Raw genomic sequence first — 23,073 nt, 5'->3', positions numbered from 1 at the left:
GTATGGCCAGCCCTATGTGTGATCTATGTGTGTGTTTGGCCAGCCCTTTGTGTGGTCTATGTGTGTCTGGCCAGCCCTATGTGTGGTCTGTGTGTGTATGGACAGCCCTTTGTGTGGTCTATGTGTGTATGGCCAGCCCTTTGAGTGGTCTATGTGTGTATAGCCCGCCCTGTGTATGTGTGGTCTATGTGTGAATGGCCAGCCCTTTGTGTGGTCTATGTGTGTATGGCCAGCCCTTTGTGTGGTCTATGTGTGTATGGCCAGCCCTGTGTGTGGTCTATGTGTGTATGGCCAGCCCTGTGTGTGGCCTATGTGTGTATGGCCAGCCCTTTGTGTGGTCTATGTGTGTATGGCCAGCCCTTTGTGTGGTCTATGTGTGTATGGCCAGCCCTTTGTGTGGTCTATGTGTGTATGGCCAGCCCTGTGTGTGGTCTATGTGTGTATGGCCAGCCCTTTGTATGGTCTATGTGTGTATGACCAGCCCTGTGCGTGGTCTATGTGTGTATGGCCAGCCCTGTGTGTGGTCTATGTGTGTATGGCCAGCCCTGTGTGTGTTCTATGTGTGTGTATGGCCAGCCCTTTGTGTGGTCTATGTGTTTATGGCCAGCTCTGTGTGTGGTCTATGTGTGTATGGCCATCCCTGTGTGTGGTCTATGTGTGTATGGCCAGCCCTTTGTGTGGTCTATGTGTGTATGGCCAGCCCTGTGTGTGGTCCATGTGTGTATGGCCAGCCCTGTGTGTATGGCCATCCCTGTGTGTGGTCTATGTGTGTATGGCCAGCCCTGTGTGTGGCCTATGTGTGTATGGCCAGCCCTGTGTGTGGTCTATGTGTTTATGGCCAGCCCTGTGTGTGGTCCATGTGTGTATGGCCAGCCCTGTGTGTGTTCTATGTGTGTATGGCCAGTCCTTTGTGTGGTCTATGTGTGTATGGCCAGCCCTGTGTGTGGTCTATGTGTGTATGGCCATCCTTAGTCAAGAACCCCTGGGAACAGTGCTGTCAATTTCAGTTTAGCAACTAAAGGCATTGGATATTATAAGGAGCAAGACAAAGATTTAGTGGTTATGCTATGTAGCACTGGGGTCCTTGGTTTGAGTCACAGCCAGGACACTATCTGCATGGGGTTTGCATGTTCTCCTTTGCTTGTCTAAATTTCCTCAGGGTACTCCGGTTTCCACCCATGTCCCAAACATATGCTGGCTGGTTAAAGGGCTAAACTTGGCCCTAGTATGTGTGTTTGTGGGTCTAAAAATCCAACTCCTCCTAGGCAGACTCAGGCAATACTCCATCAAGAGGCTAATGCAAGTACAGCACTCATTTCAGACATGAATCTGGAGATGAAGTAAGTGGCCAAGGTCTAAAGTGCACCAAAGATTACAACACGCTCATGTTATATATATATATATATATATATATATATATATATATATATATATATATATATATATATATATATATACACAACCTGGGAAACTAGATGCACATTCGTTCTGTGCAAAGGGGGGCAAAAAAAGCAATGTTATTAGGCTGTTTTCTCTCCAGGTTGACTGTTTTCCATTTGCACGGAATATAGTGAATCAGGAAAATAATGCATTATGGCCACTAGATGGAGGTGACAAACATAGTAAATAAGTAGTGGCTATAATATGGTATTTTCTTGATTCACTTTATTCTGTTAGAATGAAAAACATTTAAACTAGAGAGAAAATATTCATTTTTTTGTCCCCATTTGCACAGAACTAAAGTACATGCAGTTTGACAGATGGAATGTCCTGCAATTTATTTAATATTTTTTTAGAAATACACCCTTAAGTGAAGAGTTTTAGCACAAGGATGCAATTTACTTATTGCCTTGTAAAGATAAGTATGCGTTATCTTCTTAGTAAATCATACTGTTTATTAAACTTGTCTCATAAAAGGAGAAACGTCTCGCTGTCTGTACTGGCAGATAACATTTAGTGGTAAAGCCGGCTCTGTCATGTCATATAATCGCATGTTTCTCAGTCCTTAACATAAAGGAAAATGTTGCCATTACAACCAAACATTTCATTTCCTCTAACTGCATCTGAAAGGTCCATTTCCCCGTATGAATCGCGTTTGTTTCCGTAATAGAGAGGTGGAACGCGATACCTTTTCATTAACATAGGAAAATAATTTCCTCTTTCAAGACAGCGCAGAAGCCTAACTGGGAGTTTGCAGTGAGATCATTACTTGCCATATGGCGGATTTGACGCTTTACATTTTCAGCATAAACTTTCCAAAAATATGCCTAAAACGCTGGTTTTGTTGTTTTTCTATAGAGAGGTTGAAAATGTGTTTAAATCTAACTAAATAAAAAAGTGTTCTTTCTGGAAACAGAACCTGAATGGAATGTAAACCTAACTGGACAAGAACAGAGCTTAATGCTAAACTCCAGGCAACCAGCTGAATGCACCATTAAAATACATATATGGGAGCTGATTTACCTTCCAGAGATTTACACAGCACAGTCTTGCCTGGCAGGACAGGAGACCTGAATTTTCTCTGCAGCAATTCAGTAACACTTACAGGTCTCCCCCCCACAGGAGGCAGAAAACTGATGAGCTCACCTCACTGTCATTCTGCTCTCTCCTACTATCTGTATACTATCTGTATGCTCCTTGCTAGTAAATTCTAGACAAAATCAGCCTGAGTCTTCTGTCAATGGAGGTTGCTAAACTAGATAAGCAGGCAGCAGGACCTATTACAAAACACCTCTGAGAGTCTCTGCCTATGAGGAGAGAGGGTGTGTGCCTTTCCTCCAATCAGAAATTTTAGCTATCTTGGCTGTATGTCCAGACATCACACTCTGTGTTAAACAGGAAAAGAAAATGTCCTAACATGATCTGAACATTCTAAACATTCTATTCTAATCATTCTATTCCATTCTAAACATTCTATAAATGTGAAGACAGCAGATATACATGTAAAACCTATGTATGTAGGGAGATTTTGTTCATCCCTGTGTATCATCTGAGGCTGTTCACTTCACTGGGTATATGGAGGGTCTACATCAGGGGTGCCCAACCTTTTGAAAAACGAGGGCCACTTAAGCAACTTGGTAACCAGTCGTGGGCCACAATGAGCGGAGTAGGCGGATGACAGGTCCGTGTCCACATTGCATATGCCGAGGTGACACAGACACAGCCCACTCTACTCTATGGGTCCTCTGATCCAATCAGATGGAAGGGGATGGATCCACTTGTGTTTTTTTAACAGATCGGATTGGAGGTAGGTGGGTGTAAACGGACACAAGTCTGTTTACATCTGCCGCTCCATAGAGGTGAATGGAGGGTCCGATTGGGTTGCAGAACAGATATGCCCATACATACACTGTGATTTTAGTAATAACAGTTTTCCATTCAGGTATTGCCAGCTGTTGCTGTCCCGGGCAGAGTGCATTTAGTATCACTCTGCCTATTACAGGATTATATACAGGAAGCATTGGCTTATGCGGCTCTGCTCTTCAGCCGATTGCTGCCTTCCTCTACCGTCAGCTTCATTCACAACACTGGTGCTCTGGGATGGCGGGTCAGCAACCTGCTATCTGGGCTTGCCAACCTGCCATCCCATGGCAGACGGTCGCAGGCCACATCAGAAGGCTCTGCGGGCCACATGTGGCCCCCGGGCCACTGGTTGGGCACCCCTGGTTTACATCAACTTTAACTAAGCTTAATACTGCTCTGACCCCCCCCCCCCCCCCATTCTAACAGCTATACTAACTACCCAGTAGAAGGAAGATGCTTATACTTACCTATTCTCAGAGCACTCCGGTTTGGTCACATGACTTCAGAGAAGACAACGGGATAACGGATGCCCCATAGTAATCCTATGGGTGACATGACCGCCCAGGCATTCTAGCCGTTGTCGGCTCTCTGTCCTCTACCCTAAACTTGATCTATTTTACTTATTTACCTGGTCTGTCTTTGAAAGTCCCGAGGGGGGAGACTTTACCAATTTGGCACCAGTCAATATTTTATTGTCGTTTATATTTGGTTTGGACAGACCAGATACATTATACACTTACCTTCTCCTCAATTTCGGTTATTCTAGAACGCGGTGGAGTAAAACACATACGACGAGCCGAGAAAAATTAAGTTCAATGATTCCGAGCATGCGTCAAATTGATTCCGAGCATGTGTAGAATGTTTTGGCGTTGAATTGTGTACACGCGGTCGGAATTTTTGTTGTCGGAAATTCAAACAGGAAATGTCCGATGGAGCCTACATATGGTCGGATTTTCTGACAACAAGCTCACATCGAACATTTGTTGTTAGAAATTCTGACTGTATGTACGCGGCATTAGACTGGAAATCCACTTTAACGAGAAGTGTCCTTTGTGCCGGTAGCTGCTCTCTTAGTTGAAATCTTCCACCCTCGAACGCCCACTCCCGCGGGATTCGCAACCCGGAACCCGCGGGTGAATTAGCTGTACCGAGGTATGTACAGCATAAAAAGACAACAAAATAGGCATAATTGTATTGTAATGTGTCGGGACATTGTAATACTAGAAAGTAGTTTTAGGGTGAACCTCCACTTTAAGGATTGGTGAAGGCATAATCAATTAAGTAGGCAATGCTTTATGTTTTATGGAAAATGATTGACTGCTTATTAGTTATGGATTACTGACCTTTCCACATTGCTCTTTACCTAATCAGACATAGACTTCTACATTCCTGAAATTCACGTCACCCAGTATATTTTTTCAAAAGAAAAAGATACATTCTAGGATAATTCTGGTGAAATAGGGTATTATATCATGTAAGAGACATTGAATAATAAAGAAAGTTTGGACTTAAATTGATACCCTTTAGTGCAGGGGTGTGCAACCTTTTGACCTTTCTGGGCTACATTGGAAGAAGAGGAATTGTCTTGGGCCACACATAAAATACACTGAAGCCTCGTACACACGACCGAGGAACTCGACGGGCGAAACACATCGTTTTCTTCGTTAAGTTCCTTGTTAGGCTGTCGAGGAACTCGACAAGGCAAGTTTCTCCATTCCCGTCGAGGAAATAGAGAACTTGATCTCTTTTTGGCTCGTCGAGTTTCTCGACAGTTTCCTCGACGAAAATGTACACACGACCGGTTTCCTCGGCAAAAAAATATCTCCCAGCAAGTTTCTTGTTGGTTTTTGCCGAGAAACTCGGTCGTGTGTACGAGGCCTCACAATAAGGATAGCTGATGAGCAGAAAAAGTCAGGAAGATCACAAGTTAGCGGTCACTGATAGATAATGTACCTATCTGAGTAATAAAACAAATGTTTTTTGTAACAATTTTATTATACAGTGGAACCTTGGATTGCGAGTAACGCGGATAACGAGCATTTCGCAATGCGAGCACTGTATTTGAAAAAACCTGACTTGGTTTGCGAGTGTTGTTTCTCGCAAAATGAGCAGGATTCAAGCCAAAGCGATGTGCAATACCGCATTTGGCCTGAGGTGGGGGGTGCCGGAGCCGATAAGAGCCAAACGGCGCATATTGGAGCCGATGGGCGCCGTTCAGAAATGCTCAGAAAATCACGGAAATACTCAGTTCCTGAGCCTTTCCGAGGTTTTCCGAGTTCAGCCAAGGTGTACTCGGTCCTTTCTGAGTTTTAACGAGGCTCTCTGGTGCCCCCCCCCCCCCCCCCGCTGCATGCGGTATTGCATTTATTGAAGTCAATGCGGAACAAATTATTTCAGTTCCCATTGACTTCAATGGGGAAACTCGCTTTGATATGCGAGTACTTGGTATTATGAGCATTCTCATGGAACGGATTATGCTCATAATCCAAGGTTCCACTGTATAAGTAAAAGAGAGCAAGATAAAATGACTGCAATATTTGACACTGTTTTTTTATAAACTAAAGCATCAATATCTGGTTCAATGGATGTAGTAGCAATTCTGAATGAATTTTTTAGGTGTTCGTCAGATATTTTGGTTCTAATTTGGTTCCTTTGTTGCCATTCCTGTGCTTCATGCTTGAAAATAATTGCTCACAAATATAGGTGCTGCTGAAAACTGACGACATGAATAAGGCGTGATTGTGAAGAATGGGATATTTTTCTTATAAACTTATAAAAGTCTCCTTTTATTGGATAAAATAAGTTATTCAAGATGCAAGATTTTGGGGTGCCTTAGATTCCTTCTTCAGACTTTATCCTAAAAATAATTCTGAAATCCATATGCAGTACTTATACACACAATTACAATAAGGAGGTGGCAAGACTTTAAAAAAAATTGTATTTGTACTATGGTTGTATTTCCTTGATTCTCTAGTATACGCAAATATTAAAAGGACTCTCACTTGCAGCAACGCTTATACCTGAAGTCCTTTTTCCTGAGTCAATTGCCCCAATAACACTCCCTATCTATACAGATCCACCATGCACATACCATACATTAGACTTTTACTTGATCAGCCAGCAGGCTGAACAAGAGAAAAGCAATCGATTTCCTTATATACGCAAAACAGTCAGCTCCACTATTGTATTTAGGCAGCCACAGCTCCCAAAATATTTAGTTCTGCTGACCAGTGACTTCATCTGATAAGAGTGTAGCACCCTCTAGTGTACAGTCTAGTGTAAGAAAAATTGGTTTGGCTCACATTAGCTGTGTGTGTCAGGCTGGAGGGTTCTATAGGTCAGGCCTCTGGTACCTCCCCCTGGTTCTAGAAGCTTGGAGAAGTTTCTAAAAGCTAGTGGATGGAGGCAAAGAGGCCCTGTTCTGTATATTTATAGGAAACTGGCTAATCCCTAAGCAGAGGTCCTGATAAGGTGGCTGGGTCAGCCCATAAATACTGTGGAGCCCAGCCAACAAGGTTGAGTTGTTGTCGGGTAGAAGATGGAGTGCTGAGTCTTTGCTGTGTAGCCTGGGAGGAGACCCCTGGGCTGAGGGGGCTCTGTCTCCAGGCTGGAGCTTAGGAAAGAAGGAAGAAGTACAGAGGGATCGCCACTACCATACAGTCTCTTCTAGGAGACACCCTGGCTAGCATGGGAGGACCTGGACAGCAGGATGCCTGAACAGCAGTCTTTTCAAAAGCAGCAGGTTTACAGGGACAGGGTGAGTATCTCTACACACCAAGGACCAGAAATGGAGAAAGCTGCCTGATGCAATATCCAGCAAGCTTTCCTGGGAGTGTGCCAACAAGCTAAACCCAATCCCTTGTTTTGGGACAAATCAGCAAGCAGCCAGGTGGGCTGGTATTTTCAAGAGAGGAGACATAGAAGTTGGGACTTTGCTAAAATTCCACAAAGGCGACACAGAGCTCTTATAAGGGGAATTCTTCTTTGCTAAACCAGGAGAGACTGTCGTCGTTCCGGAGGGAATACAGTCTAGGGTTGGCATTTTTCAGATTACAGAGTGAAGGAAGTTGTCCATGTGTTGTTCTAATCAAGTCAAGTTGGGCATTCCATAATCCCTATACCCTATCCAAATTGTTTTCTCCAATAAAACAACAAAAACAAGCCCATGGCATGATTTCTGCTTTAAAACGAAAGTTGGAAAATGCGTGTTGCCTGACTGTGCAGGAATAGGGGGACCCAAAATCAAGCAGCCCTCTAGGGGGTAGTGCTGTGAGAGTTCTGGTAACTCTTTGTATGAAAATTTGAATTTTAGAATTGTCTAAACTTAAAGGGGTTGTAAAGGTTTCTTTAAAAAAACAAAAAACAAACATCTCATACTTACCTCCACTGTGCAGTTCGTTTTACACAGAGTTGCCCCGATCCTGCTGTTCTCTGGTCCCTCAGCGGCTCTCGCGGCTCCTCCCCACAATAGCTAGCCCCCTCTGGCAAGCTCTATCCAGAGGGGGTTAGCTTGCGGGTGTGCTTCCTGTCATACACAACAGACTGTGTCTATGCATGCAGCGTCCATAGACACAGAGTGTATGACTTGGTCCCGCCCCCCGGCGGCCGCGTCCTTGGATGTGATTGACAGCAGCGTGAGCCAATGGCTGTGCTGCTATCAATCTATCCAATCAATGGCCAGACTCCTCACACAGCAGGTGAATGGGCTTCAAGTAAGTAAACGGGGGGGGGGGGGCGTCATTGCCAGGTGTTTTTTCACCTTAATGCATAGGATACATGGTGAAAAACACAGACCTTTACAACCCCTTTAAGCCTAAAGATAGAATCTAGGATCTAAGGGCCAGATCCACAAAAGGGATACGACGGCGTATCTACTGATACGCCGTCGTATCCCTGTTTCTATCTTTGGAACTGATCCACAGAATCAGTTTCCAATAGATAGGGAGAAGATCCGACATGTGTAAGGGACTTACACTGTCGGATCTTAGGATGCAGTACCTCGGCCGCCGCTGGGGGCATTTCTCGTCGAAATGCCGCTTCGGGTATGCAAATTAGCACTTATGGAAATCCACTAAGCTTTTACGCTTCGTTTTTTCTCTGTAAGTATTAGTTTGCAGACGCAAAATTAGGGCTGCTTTTACAAGGCCTAAACTGTTTAGGCCTTGTAAAAGTAGACCCTTCTATCCCGCATCGCCGTCTTTTTTTTTCAAATTTTTTTTTTTCCCGCCGCAACTCGTATTTTTTTTTTACGCCCGTCGCGATTCTCAAAAACCGGCGCAACGTAAAACCGCGCAAAGCACGTCGGGAAAATGACGTCGTGACGTGAGCATGCGCAGTACGTCCGGCACGGGAGCGCGCCTAATTTAAATGGGACTCGGCCCATTTGAATAGGAACGCCTTGCGCCGGCCGGATTTAAGTTACACAGCCGAAAATTTCTAGGTAAGTGCTTTGTGGATCGGGCACTTAGGTAGAAATTTTGCGGCAGTGTAACTTAAATGGGAATATTTAAGTTACGGCGGCTGGCTGTGGATCTGGCCCTAAGATATCATCTTTAATAACTTCAGTTAGACAATAAAGGGTATTTAAACACCAGATTCTGCATAGTTCTGCAGATATAAGGTAAAGTACTACAAACCTGACATCCATTCGGACCCAGAGATCGTTGAATTGCCTCCGATGTTGGTTTCTGTGATGTTTCCGATACCATTTGTTGTGTTTCCCAAATTCTTCTAGCTGGCTAATACTGTCTGTTAGGAGGTGGGGAGGAAGCATCTCATCATCTGAGTCTTCAGGTGAGGACGACGAGGATGGAACGTGATCAAAGTACTTCAGCGATGGTTCATCTGTCGCCAGCTCTTCCTCTGGGATTGGGCCTTTCCTGTAGCTGAAAATATAATTAATAACAACGTGATTCAATATGTAAAGCCTTTGAAAACCTTTGGACAACATTGCTACTGTGCTTGTTAAATACGTTTGCCTAATGTTGCTACGTTATTAAAACATTTTTTTTAAACTTCTTAATATCTTTTAAACTTTTATAGCAGTCATGTGACCATTCTCACTGTTCCAGTGTTTCAAAGAGAGTGGGTGGGACTCTTTTTCCACCCATGTCCCCACAGCCACTTACCCTCAGGCCTCGTACACACGACCGAGGAACTCGTCGGAAAAGACACATTGTTTTCCTCGACGAGTTCCTTGTTAGGCTTGTCGAGGAACTCGTCAAGCTTGCTTTGCGTACACACGGTCAAGACAAAATCTCCTCGCTCTCAAACGCGGTGACGTACAACACATACAACGGAAGGGGACGTTCGATTCCACTGGCACAACCCTTGGGGCTGCTTTTGCTAATCTCATGTTACTTGCGTATTAAGTAAAAGTTTGGTGAGAGACGATTTGCACTTTTCAGTCTGTTACAGCGTGACAAATGTGCTATCTCTATTACAAACGCTACTTTTACCGAAGGTGCGCTCCCGTCTCATACTTTATTCTGAGCATGTGCAGGTTTCTTAGCATACACACGATCTTGTTTCTCGTCGAAAACCAGCCCGACGAGGAACACGACGAGGAAATTGAGACTCCTGTCGAGGAAAAAGAGAACTTGTTCTCTTTTTTTCTCGTCGAGTTCCTCGGCAGTTTCCTCGATGAAAAACGTACGCACGACCGTTTTCCTCGGCAAAAAAGCTCTGCCACCAAGTTTCTTGATGGATACTGTCGAGGAAAACGGTTGTGTGTACGAGGCCTCACCCAAGGGAAATGATGGGTTGGGAGGTGTGGCTGTCTATGATGACAGGATGACTATGCTGAACTACAAGAACTGTGCGTCGCCACAGTGTACCTTTAGTTAGATTTCTGGGGCGCACATGACCGTCTGATATAGCTCCCACAAGAATCGAATCCTACGGTTAGCATTACCACCAACCAGCAAGAAGGAAGAAAGACATGCTGGAAGGAATGATAAATATTTGTAGAGACTTCGTAATGCAGTATATATGCAAAGGATAGCAAATTAGACTCTACGTGGTGATAGGAAGCATCTTACCTATTTTCAGGGTTTACAAAAACTTTAGGATTGAAAACGATTTTTCCATAAATTAAATTGTGTAGTGACAAATACAATTTCTATAATATACAATATAGGCTACAAATCTCTTACCACCTTCAACAGGCGGAACATATCAAATGGTCTGCCACATATTTTCCAGCACATTACTAGATAATTTAGTACGATCATCTTGGCTGTTTGCTCAATTGCACAAATGGTATTTCAAAAACAGAATTTGATCTCAGGAAGAATTTGACTGGATGCAATCCAGGACTGGGCTAATGTTAGGCACCAGGTAGCCAGGGAACCTTAACAGAGTCTATCTGGGTCCTAACGTTAAGAATTTCATATTGCTTTTAGTAGAAGCCCATGATCTCTGGAACTTGAAAAGTGCCAGCTGGCTCCCAGGATGGATGGACTCACTTCTAAATGTTGCTTTATAATTGATGAGACAGTTCTTCCCCAAAATACTACATACATGGGGTCCATCATATTACAAATATAGCTTTAAAAAAAATGTATTTTAAGCTAACATTTTTTGATAGATAGATAGATAGATAGATAGATAGATAGATAGATAGATAGATAGATAGATAGATTCAGTATCTCACAAAAGTGAGTACACCCCTCACATAAATATGTATATAAATATATAACTATTTTATTCTATCTTTTTATGTGACAACACTGAAGAAATGACACTTTGCTACAATGTAATGTAGTGAGTGTACAGCTTCTATAACAGTGTAAATTTGCTGTCCCCTCAAAATAACTCAACACACAGCCAATAATGTCTAATCCCTGTGAAAATTATTCTGTGTGGCCACCATTATTTTCCAGCACTACCCTAACCCTCTTGGGCATGGGTGTTCACCAGAGCTTCACAGGTTGCCACTGGAGTCCTCTTCCACTCCTCCATGATGACATCACAGAGCTGGTGGATGTTAGAGACCTTGCGCTCCTCCACCTTCTGTTTGAGGATACCGCACAGATGCTCAATAGGGTTTAGGTCTGGAGACATGCTTGGCCAGTCCATCACCTTTACCCTCAGCTTCTTTAGCAAGGCAGTGGTCATCTTGGAGGTGTGTTTGGGGTCGTTATCATGTTGGAATACTGCCCTGCGGACCAGTCTCCGAAGGGAGGGGATCATGTTCTGCTTCAGTATGTCACAGTACATGTTGGCATTCATGGTTCCCTCAATGAACTGTAGCTCTTCAGTGCCGGCAGCACTCATGCAGTCCCAGACCATGACACTCCCACCACCATGCTTGACTGTAGGCAAGACACACTTGTCTTTGTACTCCTCACCTGTTTGCCGCCACACATGCTTGACACCATCTGAATCAAATGAGTTTATCTTGGTCTCATCAGACCACAGGGCATGGTTCCAGTAATCCATGTCCTTAGTCTGTTTGTCTTCAGCAAACTGTTTGTGGGCTTTCTTTTGCATCATCTTTAAAAGAGGCCTCCTTCTGGGATGACAGCCATGCAGACCAATTTGATGCAGCGTGCAGCGTATGGTCTGAGCACTGACAGGCTGACAGCCCCCCCCCCCCCCTCAACCTCTGCAGCAATTCTGGCAGCAATCATACGTCTATTTCCCAAAGACAACCTCTGTATAAGACGCTGAGGACCGGCACTCAACTTCTTTGGTCGATCATGGCGAGGCCTGTTCTGAGTGGAACCTGTCCTGTTATACCGCTGTATGGTCTTGGCCACCGTGCTGCAGCTCAGTTTCAGGGTCTTAGCAATCTTCTTATAGCCTAGGCCATCTTTATGTAGAGCAACAATTCCTTTTTTCAGATCCTTTAGAGAGTTCTTTGCCATGAGGTGCTATGTTGAACTTCCATTGACCAGTATGAGAGTGAGAGCAATAACACCAAATTTAACACACCTGCTCCCCATTCACAACTGAGACCTTGTAACACGAACGAGTCACATGGCGCCTGGGAGAGAAAATGGCTAATTGAACCCAATTTGGACATTTTCACTTAGGGGTGTACTCAATTTTCTTGCCAGCGGTTTAGACATTAATGACTGTGTGTTGAGTTATTTTGAGGGGACAGCAAATTTACACTGTAATACAAGCTGTACACTCAATACTGTACATAGATACAGCAGAGCCCCTATACAGCAGTTGACGTCAGATTTATAATAAAATGACTATGACTCTGGTGGTGTAGGTTACAGTAAAAAATGAAAATACTGATCATATTATTGTACCATATGTCAAGTTTTAAATGTCTCTTACCATAAATATATAGCACAGATCAGCCGTTCTTGCACTTACAATCTTGAGAAACACAAAACATAATGTCTGACATGAATAACTTACCCCCGTCTGAACACCTTTAATCTTGTGTCTAATTCAAACCTGCTGTGGTTCTATTCATAATTCTGTTCCGAGAGTGTTCTTGTACTAAGTCTAAGTTCGAGGAATTAACACCCGTGGCTTAGACTCACTAGGACTGCCAATTCGGGCCTTTTCAGAATTTACATTTATGTATCCCTCAAGATAAAAATAATATTTAAAATTGTACATGGGGAAAAAAGGCCATACGTTCTGCTTTGGAAGAGACTAACATGAACAAAAATACTTTGGAAAATGGTTAGCCTTCAATCCAAAATAAAAGTCCATATGTGGACAGACCTCTAAATAAAATTGATGGGTAAGAAATCCTTCCTGCCCACATTTAGACCCACTACAACTTTTCTTTTAGGGTGCAAATAAAGAACAATTGCAACGTTCTGTGTACCAAACGTATTAAGGGTACCCTCCAGTCAAACATAAACCTTAAGATATTTAAAGACAGCAAGTCCTACCTGCTCAGCTTTTTACATACCTCACCAATTCATCTCAATTCTATTTTGCCAGTAATTTGGTGATCTGAAAACCCAAAAGGCTAGTACACACCATGGGCCAGATTCACGTAGCTGCGCGGCGGCGTAACGTATCTCATTTACGTTACACCGCCACAAGTTTTCAGCGCAAGTGCTTGATTCACAAAGCACTTGCCTGTAAACTTGCGGCCGGGTAGCGTAAAGCCGTCCGGCGCAAGCCCGCCTAATTAAAATGGGGCGGGGACCATTTAAATTAGGCGCGTTCCCGCGCCGAACGTACTGCGCATGCACCGTCCCTAAAATTTCCCGACGTGCATTGCGCAAAATGACGTCGCAAGGACGTCATTGGTTTCAACGTAAATGGCGTCCAGCGCCATTCACGGACGACTTACGCAAACGACGTGAAATTTTAAATTTCGACGCGGGAACGACGGCCATACTTAACATTGGCTAGACCACCTAGGGCCCAGCTTTATCTTTACGACGCGTATCTCTACGGAAACTACGGAAATTTGAAGCGACGGACAAAGCGGACGTTCGTGAAACGGCGTAACGAGTCATTTGCATATTCTACGCCGACCGCAATGGAATCGCCACCTAGCGGCCGGCCTAGAATTGCAGCCTAAGATCCGACGGTGTAACACAGTTACACATGTCGCATCTTAGGGAGATCTATGCGTAACCTGATTCTACGAATCAGGCGCATAGATACGACCGGCCGGATTCAAAGATACGACGGCGTAACAGACGTCACAGGGGCGTGTAATAAGGGACTATGTATAGACTGAACCAATCAAAGGTGCTTATGTGTGTGATGTCATGTTGTCTTTAAAAGGACCAATAAAGTGGGTTCGGTCTCTCTCTATGGCTGAACGTTGGAAGGTAAAGGTGTAGACTCTTTTTCTCTCTGGTCTGCATGTTTCACTATTATGATTTGGGTCAACGGCAGAATGGGGTTTCACCCTGAGAATTGTGTCAGGGGTCTCAATCTTTATCAGTAGGATGCACTGAGAGTCAAGGGGGCAGTAAGTTTGCTTGAATTTTTAGCAAAAGTGCAATTGTACTTCAAGATGCTCACAAGCATAAATACTAAAACAACAACTCAAACCCTCAAAAATAGAGAAAGAAGATTTATTTGTACATGGTGCACCAGGCAAAGTTCTGAAAAGTGACTGTAATCACATTACACTTATAGAGTGTTCATTCTACAATGTGTTAAAAGTCTTCAGTTTAAACACGGAGATATGTTCACACTGTATAGGAATCCTAATAGTAACAATTACCGGCAAGCAGTCACGGTTGGAAGGTAACGTCTGGGTAAACGTAATGCTCAGCATAGACAGCTTCCACTTCACACACACATACAAACAGCCTTAGAATCTGGATAAGTGAAAGATTTATTTACATGACTGACGATGGAGATCTGAGAAGACGATAAAAATGTCTTTATGAATGACATCAATTTGCAAAAATGTTTCTGCATGACAAGTTAGAATCCTGGTATGAAAAACATAAAGCTGGAGTAATGGACAGCATGTCTGATATCCAGAAATTAGAGACTAAGATATTATCATGTATAGGACACATATGGGACTTTTATCACCTGGAAATGTAGCACCTTAAAAAAAAACACACAAAGCAAGCATTGTGGTATAAGCAGATAGGAAAAAAATTGAACATGTTGGTAAAGATTGATCTACAGATAAACATTCCTGAGAAGCTACTGCTACTGTTTGTTACAGGACTCAATATAGATTTTCAAGCTTACAGACAGTAAGGGGTCATTACGGGTTCCATATAAAAAGCAGTATGGGCAAACCACTGCTTAGGAAAAAACACATTTATAAAGCACAGCAGTTACTGGAGGAGAGCGATCATGTGTGTGACTTTAACAGATCATGTAGCCGTGCTTTACTCCTGGCTTTTATTTGTTTAATTTTTTTTAAATCCTTTCTGTTTTTATATAAAAAAAATAAATTAAAGGGTACATAATACAAAAGAGTGAGGTATAAAAAGAAAAAAAAAGTAACTCGAAATCTGTGACGTGGGCAGCACCCTGTAGGCCCTCTTGTTTATTTTTCTATGGTAACAACATGACTTTGTAGTAAGGAAGTCCAGTTGCTTAACTGGCCTGCCTGCAGTCCAAACCTTTCACCAACTGAAAATATTTGGCACCTCTTAAATAGAAAAATACAACAAAGTAGACCCAAGACTGTTGAGCAGTTATAATCCTATATCAGGCAAGAATGGGGCAACATTCCTCTCCCAAAACTCCACCAACTGGTCTCCTCAGTTCTCAGACATTTACAGAGTGCTGTTAAAAGAGGGGATACTATACCGTGGTAAACATGGTTACACCATGGTAAACAGTGATGGAGAAGGTCCAGCCATGATGGGACACCCTGGCATCAGGGAACCTGCATGAACCAAGGTTTTAAGCTTTCAGGATGCCTTCAGGGTCCCAGAATTGGGACGTATGCTGCATTAAAGAATGGTAAGCTTTCAGTGCTGTGCCTCCTTAGGGATCTGACCAGCAGGGAATCCAGTCAGTTTTCAGACCCCATCGATGGCGTACTCAGCCAGCCTTCAGACCCTGGCAGTGGGGTACACAGTCAACTTCCAGATCCCGACCAGTGGGCATAATGAAGCATCCGGAGGCTGCTCCTTAAGAGGGGAGGGGGGCTGCTAGCACCAAGATCGACTGCTGTGGGTTGATTGCTGCAGTTCCAGTGTCCACCAGCAGGTGTCTCCGAGAGGCCAACAGGCCCCAGTTCCAAATGGTCTCAGCTGCTAACAGGACATATAATGCTTCTCCAACTAGCACACGGCGAGTCAGTGTTTTGATTGCCAACCTTGGTGCCAGATCCTTATACCTGTTTATCTTGCTCCTGAGCTAGCCTTGCATCCTGCACCTGGCTGCTTACTCCTGCTCCTTGTTCCTGTACCTTGTGTCTTGATACCCCCTTCCTTGCATCCTTAGTATTCCTGTTACCCGTGTCCCTCATTTTTTATATATTTTCAATATAGCAGGCCATATACGGTGCAAATTTCTTTCCTGCAACCGTTGATTGCAAAAAAGAAATGCATGATTCCCCCATCAACACAGACAGTGCTGACAGGGGAATCCCTCCTGTCGATCAACTGTCTGCTCTCAGAAGGGGAAGCCATCCCCACTGGAAAAATACAGTGATTCTAGCTGCTATAGCCACTAGTGATAATCGCAAGAGAATCCAGCAGGCTGGTTGTATCCAAGTTGATTGATCAATCAACTGGGTACAGTCAGCCTGCCCATTAACGGTTCGAATCTCAGCAGGTTCTTGCTGAACTGCCCGAGATTCAAACTATGTATGGCCGGCCTTAGTTGTTAAGTCTCTGTTAGGTTAATCAGGTATTTTGTCGCTCGGGTTTGTTCATGTTTACTGTTTGCTGGTGTGTGATTGTCTTTTGTTTCACTGTAAATAAATCTCACTTTAAAGATATATTCATTTTTTGGTCCCAGTTTTCTTGTTACATATTTACATAGTTAGTCAGGTTGAAAAAAGACACAAGTCCATCAAGCCCAACCATAAAACCATGTGTAGCTACATACTGTATATCTGGCCATCTCAGCTGCTAACGCCTGACACTTGCCTTGTAATTGACAGCAGGCAGTGGGTGGATTCTATAACCAATAGCAGGCTAAGGATCCACCCACTGCCTGTTGCCAATCACAATGGACCTGATGGAGAACAGGTGCCAGTAAATCCCTATTAGGCTCACTATCCTTGGTACAAAACTCCCCGTCTGATAGGTGCAGTGATGGGGAGGAACGTGCAATTGCACTGAAAGTGGAGGCGCTTCCACAGTCGATGCAAGTCCCAGATTCATATAACTACAACAGGTACATGAATTTGTTGCTCGCACTGACATTTGTCATGTGGAAGCACATCGTAATTCTAAGGAGTGTCTTAGATGCCATTTATAATTTCCCCCGATTGTTGACAATATTAAAAAAAAATAATAATAAAAAAATAAAATAAAAAAAATTACCCATAAGAATTGTGTCAGAAAAGGGTCAAATGAAGCTGACAGTTGGAGATTTTGGGCCACACACCTTTCCCAACAAGAAAACATGTAGGGTAAGTAAATCCTATTACCAGAAAATGATGCTGGTGAATAGTGGAACTAAATGGCTCCAGCTTGAGCAGAGTCTCCTGGGCAGCACAGCTGGCAATCATTGTTCTGCCTAATAAACCTGTGTCTCACTGTTTGGATGATCTTGTCTGATTGGATGGTGATTGACAGCTCCCACTCCCTATAGGTTGTGCTGCAGCTGTAAAAAAATGTGATCCAGATGAAGGGCTGTCAATGGCTGGTAAGTGTTATAAATAAAACAGTGGGAAAGACTTCAGGGTATATATTGTACATTATTCAATGGATCAACCTTGCTAAGCACTTTCTAAAGCTAAATCGGTAACACAATACAATGCAAATAGAAATTAGAAGGAAAACCTTTGTTTTTCTGTATCTGGTCACCATGCTGTACATTTCTGGACGTTGACCAAGTGTGATCCATGAAATTGTAAAAAAATATATATATTTTTTTAAATTATAATTTGTTGTTATTTATACGTTGTTTTGCTAATCAGTAGGGATGAGTGAAGTTGAGAGTTTTGGCTTTAATTATAAATGTAATAGTTTGGCAAAAATCAGGAAATTTGGGTGAAATTCCACCATTATGGTAAAAAGCATTAAGCCCCACACACACTATCAGTTTTCCTGCAGGTTTTTCTCTTCAGGTTTACCAAAACCATGTAGTGCAAGGTCCTGCCTGATTGCATACAAATTAAAACTTTATGTGATGAAAAAAAATGAAGTTTTTAAAAACGTCACTTTAATTGACCGTGTGTGGGGGAAAACGTCGTTTTATGTCTTCTAAAAAACGACCAAAAAAAATTGAAGCATGCTTCAATTTTATGTGTCGTTTTTCGAAACCTCAACTTTTACTTCACAGTAATTGACCGTGTGTAGTAAAAAACGTTGTTTAAAACTATGTTTTTTCACCCGCGCATGCCCAGAAGCTACTTATGAAGCGAGCTTCAATGGAAAAACGTGGTGAACGTAACCTCGCTTTGCTAGAACATTGTGAGAAAAACGATGGTGTGTAGGCAACTTCGTCTTTGAAAATTGAAGTTTCAAAAACGTCATTTTTTACTTCACAGAAAATGTCATTTTTTTTCATCACATAAAGTGATGGTGTGTACGGGGCATTAAGGTTTGACCTCATATTACATGGTTTTGGTAAACCTAAAGAGAAAAACCTGCAGGAAAACTGATAGTGTGTATGGGCCATGGCTTAAGAGTCAAAAGGTAAGGAAAAATTAAAGAGTTATTTGTTTTTTTTTTAAAGCATTTTTAAACCATAAAACCAAACTTGAATGCACTGCAGCGTACTAGTCCTTAGGGCACGTTCCATCAGATGCGTTTGGATAATTTTTTTTTACCACATTCCCAGTGTGTTGGCAGTAAAAAACAAAGTTTTCCAATGACACAAGTTCACACGTTGTGTTGCAGTGAACTGAATAAAGTACTGAAGGCTGTATTTTTACACAACACGTAGTAACACGATGCAACTCTAAAAGAAATGCAAATGAAAGGTAAAAAAATATGAATAAAAACACGCGCTCGGTTTACTCGGCAAGAACCAGCAAGAAAACTGCTAGTAGAGCTTTCTTGCTGAGTATACCGTGCGCGTGTTTCTCGTTAAGAAAACTGCCTAAAATCTCAACGAGAAAAATAGAGAACCTGCTCTCTATTTTCTCGTCGTGATTCCCGGCAGTGTTTTCCTGCCGAGAAACCCGAGAGTGTGTATACTTGCCTGTCGCCGTGGAAACCTGTGCATGCTCGAAATGACTTTGACACATGCACGGTAACTTCCTAGGCATAGGTAGGGTGCAGCAAGATGGCGGCGACGGCATTGAATGTGATGTCGTACGCCATGACATCACCGCGTTCTTGCCATTCAAAAGAACCAAAGTTCTTTTGAATGGAGTGTCTGTACACTCAGTCGGCAAGAGAGTCTTGCCAAGAATCTCGTCAGGAAAAACAACACTTTTTTCCTGACGAGATTCTGGCCCATGTATACAGGGCTTAAGGTCTCTTTCACACAGGCATTCAGATTGTGCGTTTTTCATCCATCTGTTGAAAAACGGAACAGACTAAAAATGGATGTTAATGGACAAACGGTCCATTTTGCATCTGTTTTTGCATTGTTAGTGGATGTAAAAAAAAACTGATAAGAACCTGATGAGAAACTGATAAGAAACTGATGAAATTGTGATATAAACTGATCAATTTTTTCTTTAAAAAACCCTGACTGAACTGATAAAACAAACCTAACGACGCTCATGTCAAAGGACCCTTGGATGTGGTGGCTTGATTAGTTATCTTTTTTTAGTATTTCTTCCATTTATTCTCATCTAGTAACCCCATGAAGTCCTGAGAGCTACCAAAGCACTTCATACATTTTATTAAAATAAAAATTGAAAATGAAAAATGACAATAAGTAATGTTCCTTTCTAGGTGCATATTAAAGGTTAATAGCGTTTCGAATCAGAGACTTGTAGAATTTACCGAAATTGGGTAACCTACACCAGACGTACATCTGAGGGTCACTCACACCATCAACCTGATTTATCACAAAGACTTTCCAACACTAACCAATCCAAATAAAAATGTGTTTAAAATTCTGCCGCTCGATAAATTTGCTTAGAAGACATTAAGCCAAGTTATGGGTCATCTGTGAACCTTTACTCCCTTTAGTGCCATTGTCCCGACTCTTCCACTGAAGGAGCTTTGTGCACCTCAGAAGTGATATTTACGAAACTCAACAAATCTATACATCCTGTTGAACTTTCTCCCCCTGGAAACATGTGCACAGTAAAATAAATACCAGATTTAATCTGACTGCAGAGGTCGTATTCTTTTCAGAAAACTCACCGAGGAAATCGCTTTCTCAAAATGTTTGATATTGTTTACAGCGAGCGTCGCGCTCTGCAAAGTATGTGTTTGTTTTTACTCATTCTGCTTCGTTCGCCATCAAGTATGCTCGGTAGGGCTCCAGGAAACGCATTCGGGTTGTATTTTAGCTTTTTGTAGGAGACTTCTGTATCGCTACCGATTCTTAAACAATTACAGGATCATTTATTAGAGTACGGGTCAATAAGAAAAGTGCTCATTGTCCAGAGCCTCTGAATTTATCACTGGTTTGTCTAGTTGTAGTTAAAGTAGTAATAAAGAGGAATTTCACTCTACCTAAACCCTCAAAAAATAAAAATCACTAAAACTTGTTCATGTCTAAAAAAATATATATCTATAAAGAAAAAAGTACGGGGGATTTCTTGGTGTAAATTTCGGGGAAAAAAAGCTTGGGTTTGGGCCCATGGGGACCTAGTGCTTTTCATCAACATTCATGGGTGGCACACAGGTCTCTACCAGGAAGTGAAGAGGGGTATTCTCTTTCGACCCCTGTTCGCTCTGGTACATATGAGAACCTCGGCCGGGTGGCTGACTATGGTCGGACGCTAAGGGAAGCTATTTGGTTGTCGTTGCCGCATATTTTGATTGTGTTGTGTGACACTGACGGTATGTTCATTGTACTATGTGCCAGCGGACTAATTTACTTGTATGATGTTTCCCAGATGTTTGTGTTTTTACCCTGTACCATGTGGATCCGTGTGGGTCCCTTTCCCGTAATAAATAAACAATTAAAAAAAAAGTACTTGCTAGATTATGGAGACCAGCAGTATCTTGCTTAAAGCAAAAGTTCTCCCTTCACTATCTGTGATGAAGATCTGGAGCAATAGGATCTCCTGAGGAAGCTTCAAAGCGAAACATGTAGCGATCCCTCAATACCTTTATCCCCTGTGGGGTCCTGATATGTATGACCTCTTCTCTAGACCCACCACAGAGTTCATCATATCTATGGGTAGACCTACAGGTTCTCTCATGTTCTCATAGGACACATTCGTTTGGGACAATACCATGTATATACATTGGCACACTTTTTCTATGTCTGTTTTACTATAATGATGTTAACATGATTATATAACACATTTCTATTTTTACTATACTTAGTGCTCTTTTTCATTTCGTTTTACTGGTGGCTACCAATTTAAAGTCCATATTCACTTTGGTCTTCTCTTTTCGGGATCTGGAGCATACTCAGACATGCTGTGAGTCTCCGCCAGGTCTACAGGACCTGGCAGAGACCCCCTTGGCGTGTTTGCGTCATATTCCCTGAGCATGTGCTGTAGGTCTCCGCCAGTTCTTCAGCAGATATCCTACGGCATGAAGTGCAAGAACAATATATCATAAATGGCTCCCAGAATGGCTTTGCCACACATCCCAGGAGGCAGTATGTGAGATGTTTCACATACGCATATCTACGCATGCGGGGGGGGGGGGGGGTAATGAATTTATCCTGTCCCAGGCTGAGATGGGTAAGAGGGAGGGGGAGGAGGAAGATGAGAGGGCCATGAAAAAATGGGTAAAGTTCTGCTTTAAACCCTCTGCATTTGTTCTGTTTCAATATTTTTATGGAAGGTCTTCACAAAGAGTAGAAGAATGACAATAAAGATTTTAAACAATACGCAATTGCCACAATATGGAATGCTTATATAACAACAAAGTTCTTTGGCAAATATGAATTATTCTCGAACATTATCGGTCCAACAATTATATCTTACAAAGAGGCTACAGAAACCCAGTGAACTCAATACAGCATTTCATTTGCATAAAATCTATTTAGCTTGATGGAGTTCGGGGTTCACCCTCCACATATAGAAGAGAAGGTTCCCTCCATCAAGGGGTCGTGTGTTTCTATTGAGTCACACAGTGTAGGGAGACACAACTCTAGTCCCTGCATGCAAAGGTGACTCCATAAGATGCTGTAAGAGAGAGGAGCCACTCCGAAACAGGAAACCTAGGGCAGTGGTCATGGCACCAGCTTAAACTGATATGTAGCTGGAGATTAAAAGATAAATAAGTTGCATACTCAGTGATTATATCTCCTGATGAACGGTACTTAAAGGGGTTGTAAAGGTTTGTTTTTTATTTTCTAAATAGGTTCCTTTAAGCTAGTGCATTGTTGGTTCACTTACCTTTTCCTTCAATTTCCCTTCTAAATGTTTTCTTTTTCTTTCTCTGAATTTCTCACTTCCTGTTTCTCCTCAGTAAGCTTGCCCCCATAATCCGAGCTGTTCTGGCTGGGGGTTAGTTAGCCAGAACAGCTTACTGAGGAGGAACAGGAAGTGAGAAATTCTGACAAAAAAAAACATTTAGAAGGGAAATTGAAGTAAAAGGTTAGAGAACCAACAATGCACTAGCTTAAAGGAACCTATTTAAAAAAATAACCTTTACAATCCCTTTAATAAACTGTGGGTCTATTATCACTTTGACCTACCTGGCGTTATTCCCGAGTCTGGCTCGGGGTGGAAATCCTGTACCATTAGCGGTATCCCCGAGCCAGACTCAGGATCGCATCGCAGTATCCAGGCAGGCAGTTACTTACCTTGTTCCTGGATCCTGCTATGCCTCCCCGCTGTGTGATCGAGCTGCCTCCTCGCTCGATTCACACAGTGCCCGAGTGCCGCCAAGCTCCGTTCCCTGCGACGTTACGACGCACGGGGGCGGAGATCGGCGCCAAATTCAAAAAAGTAAATACACAGACACATACAGTATACTGTAATCTTATAGATTACAGTACTGTATGAAATAATTAGACACCCCCCTTGTCCCTAGTGGTCTGTCCAGTGTCCTGCATGCACTTTTATATAATAAATACTGTTCTTTCTGTCTGGAAACTGTAGATTGTCCATAGCAAGCAAAAAGTGTCCCTTTATGTCAA

At 42.7% G+C, this 23,073-nt stretch overlaps 1 protein-coding gene across 1 annotated transcript in view; it reads right to left on the bottom strand.

The window, feature by feature from the left end:
* TRABD2B (TraB domain containing 2B) overlaps positions 1 to 23,073 on the bottom strand; it is a 352,534-nt gene that overhangs the window by 35,119 nt on the left and 294,342 nt on the right. Inside the window, exon 6 of the mRNA XM_040360538.1 lies at positions 8,940 to 9,188. Within this exon, the coding sequence (XP_040216472.1) occupies positions 8,940 to 9,188 (249 nt within the window). The remainder of the gene's footprint in view (positions 1 to 8,939; positions 9,189 to 23,073) is intronic.

The sequence above is a fragment of the Rana temporaria genome, chromosome 7 (assembly GCF_905171775.1).
Source record: "Rana temporaria chromosome 7, aRanTem1.1, whole genome shotgun sequence".
Taxonomy (NCBI): domain Eukaryota; kingdom Metazoa; phylum Chordata; class Amphibia; order Anura; family Ranidae; genus Rana; species Rana temporaria.
This window is presented reverse-complemented; position numbering and strand designations above follow the sequence as displayed.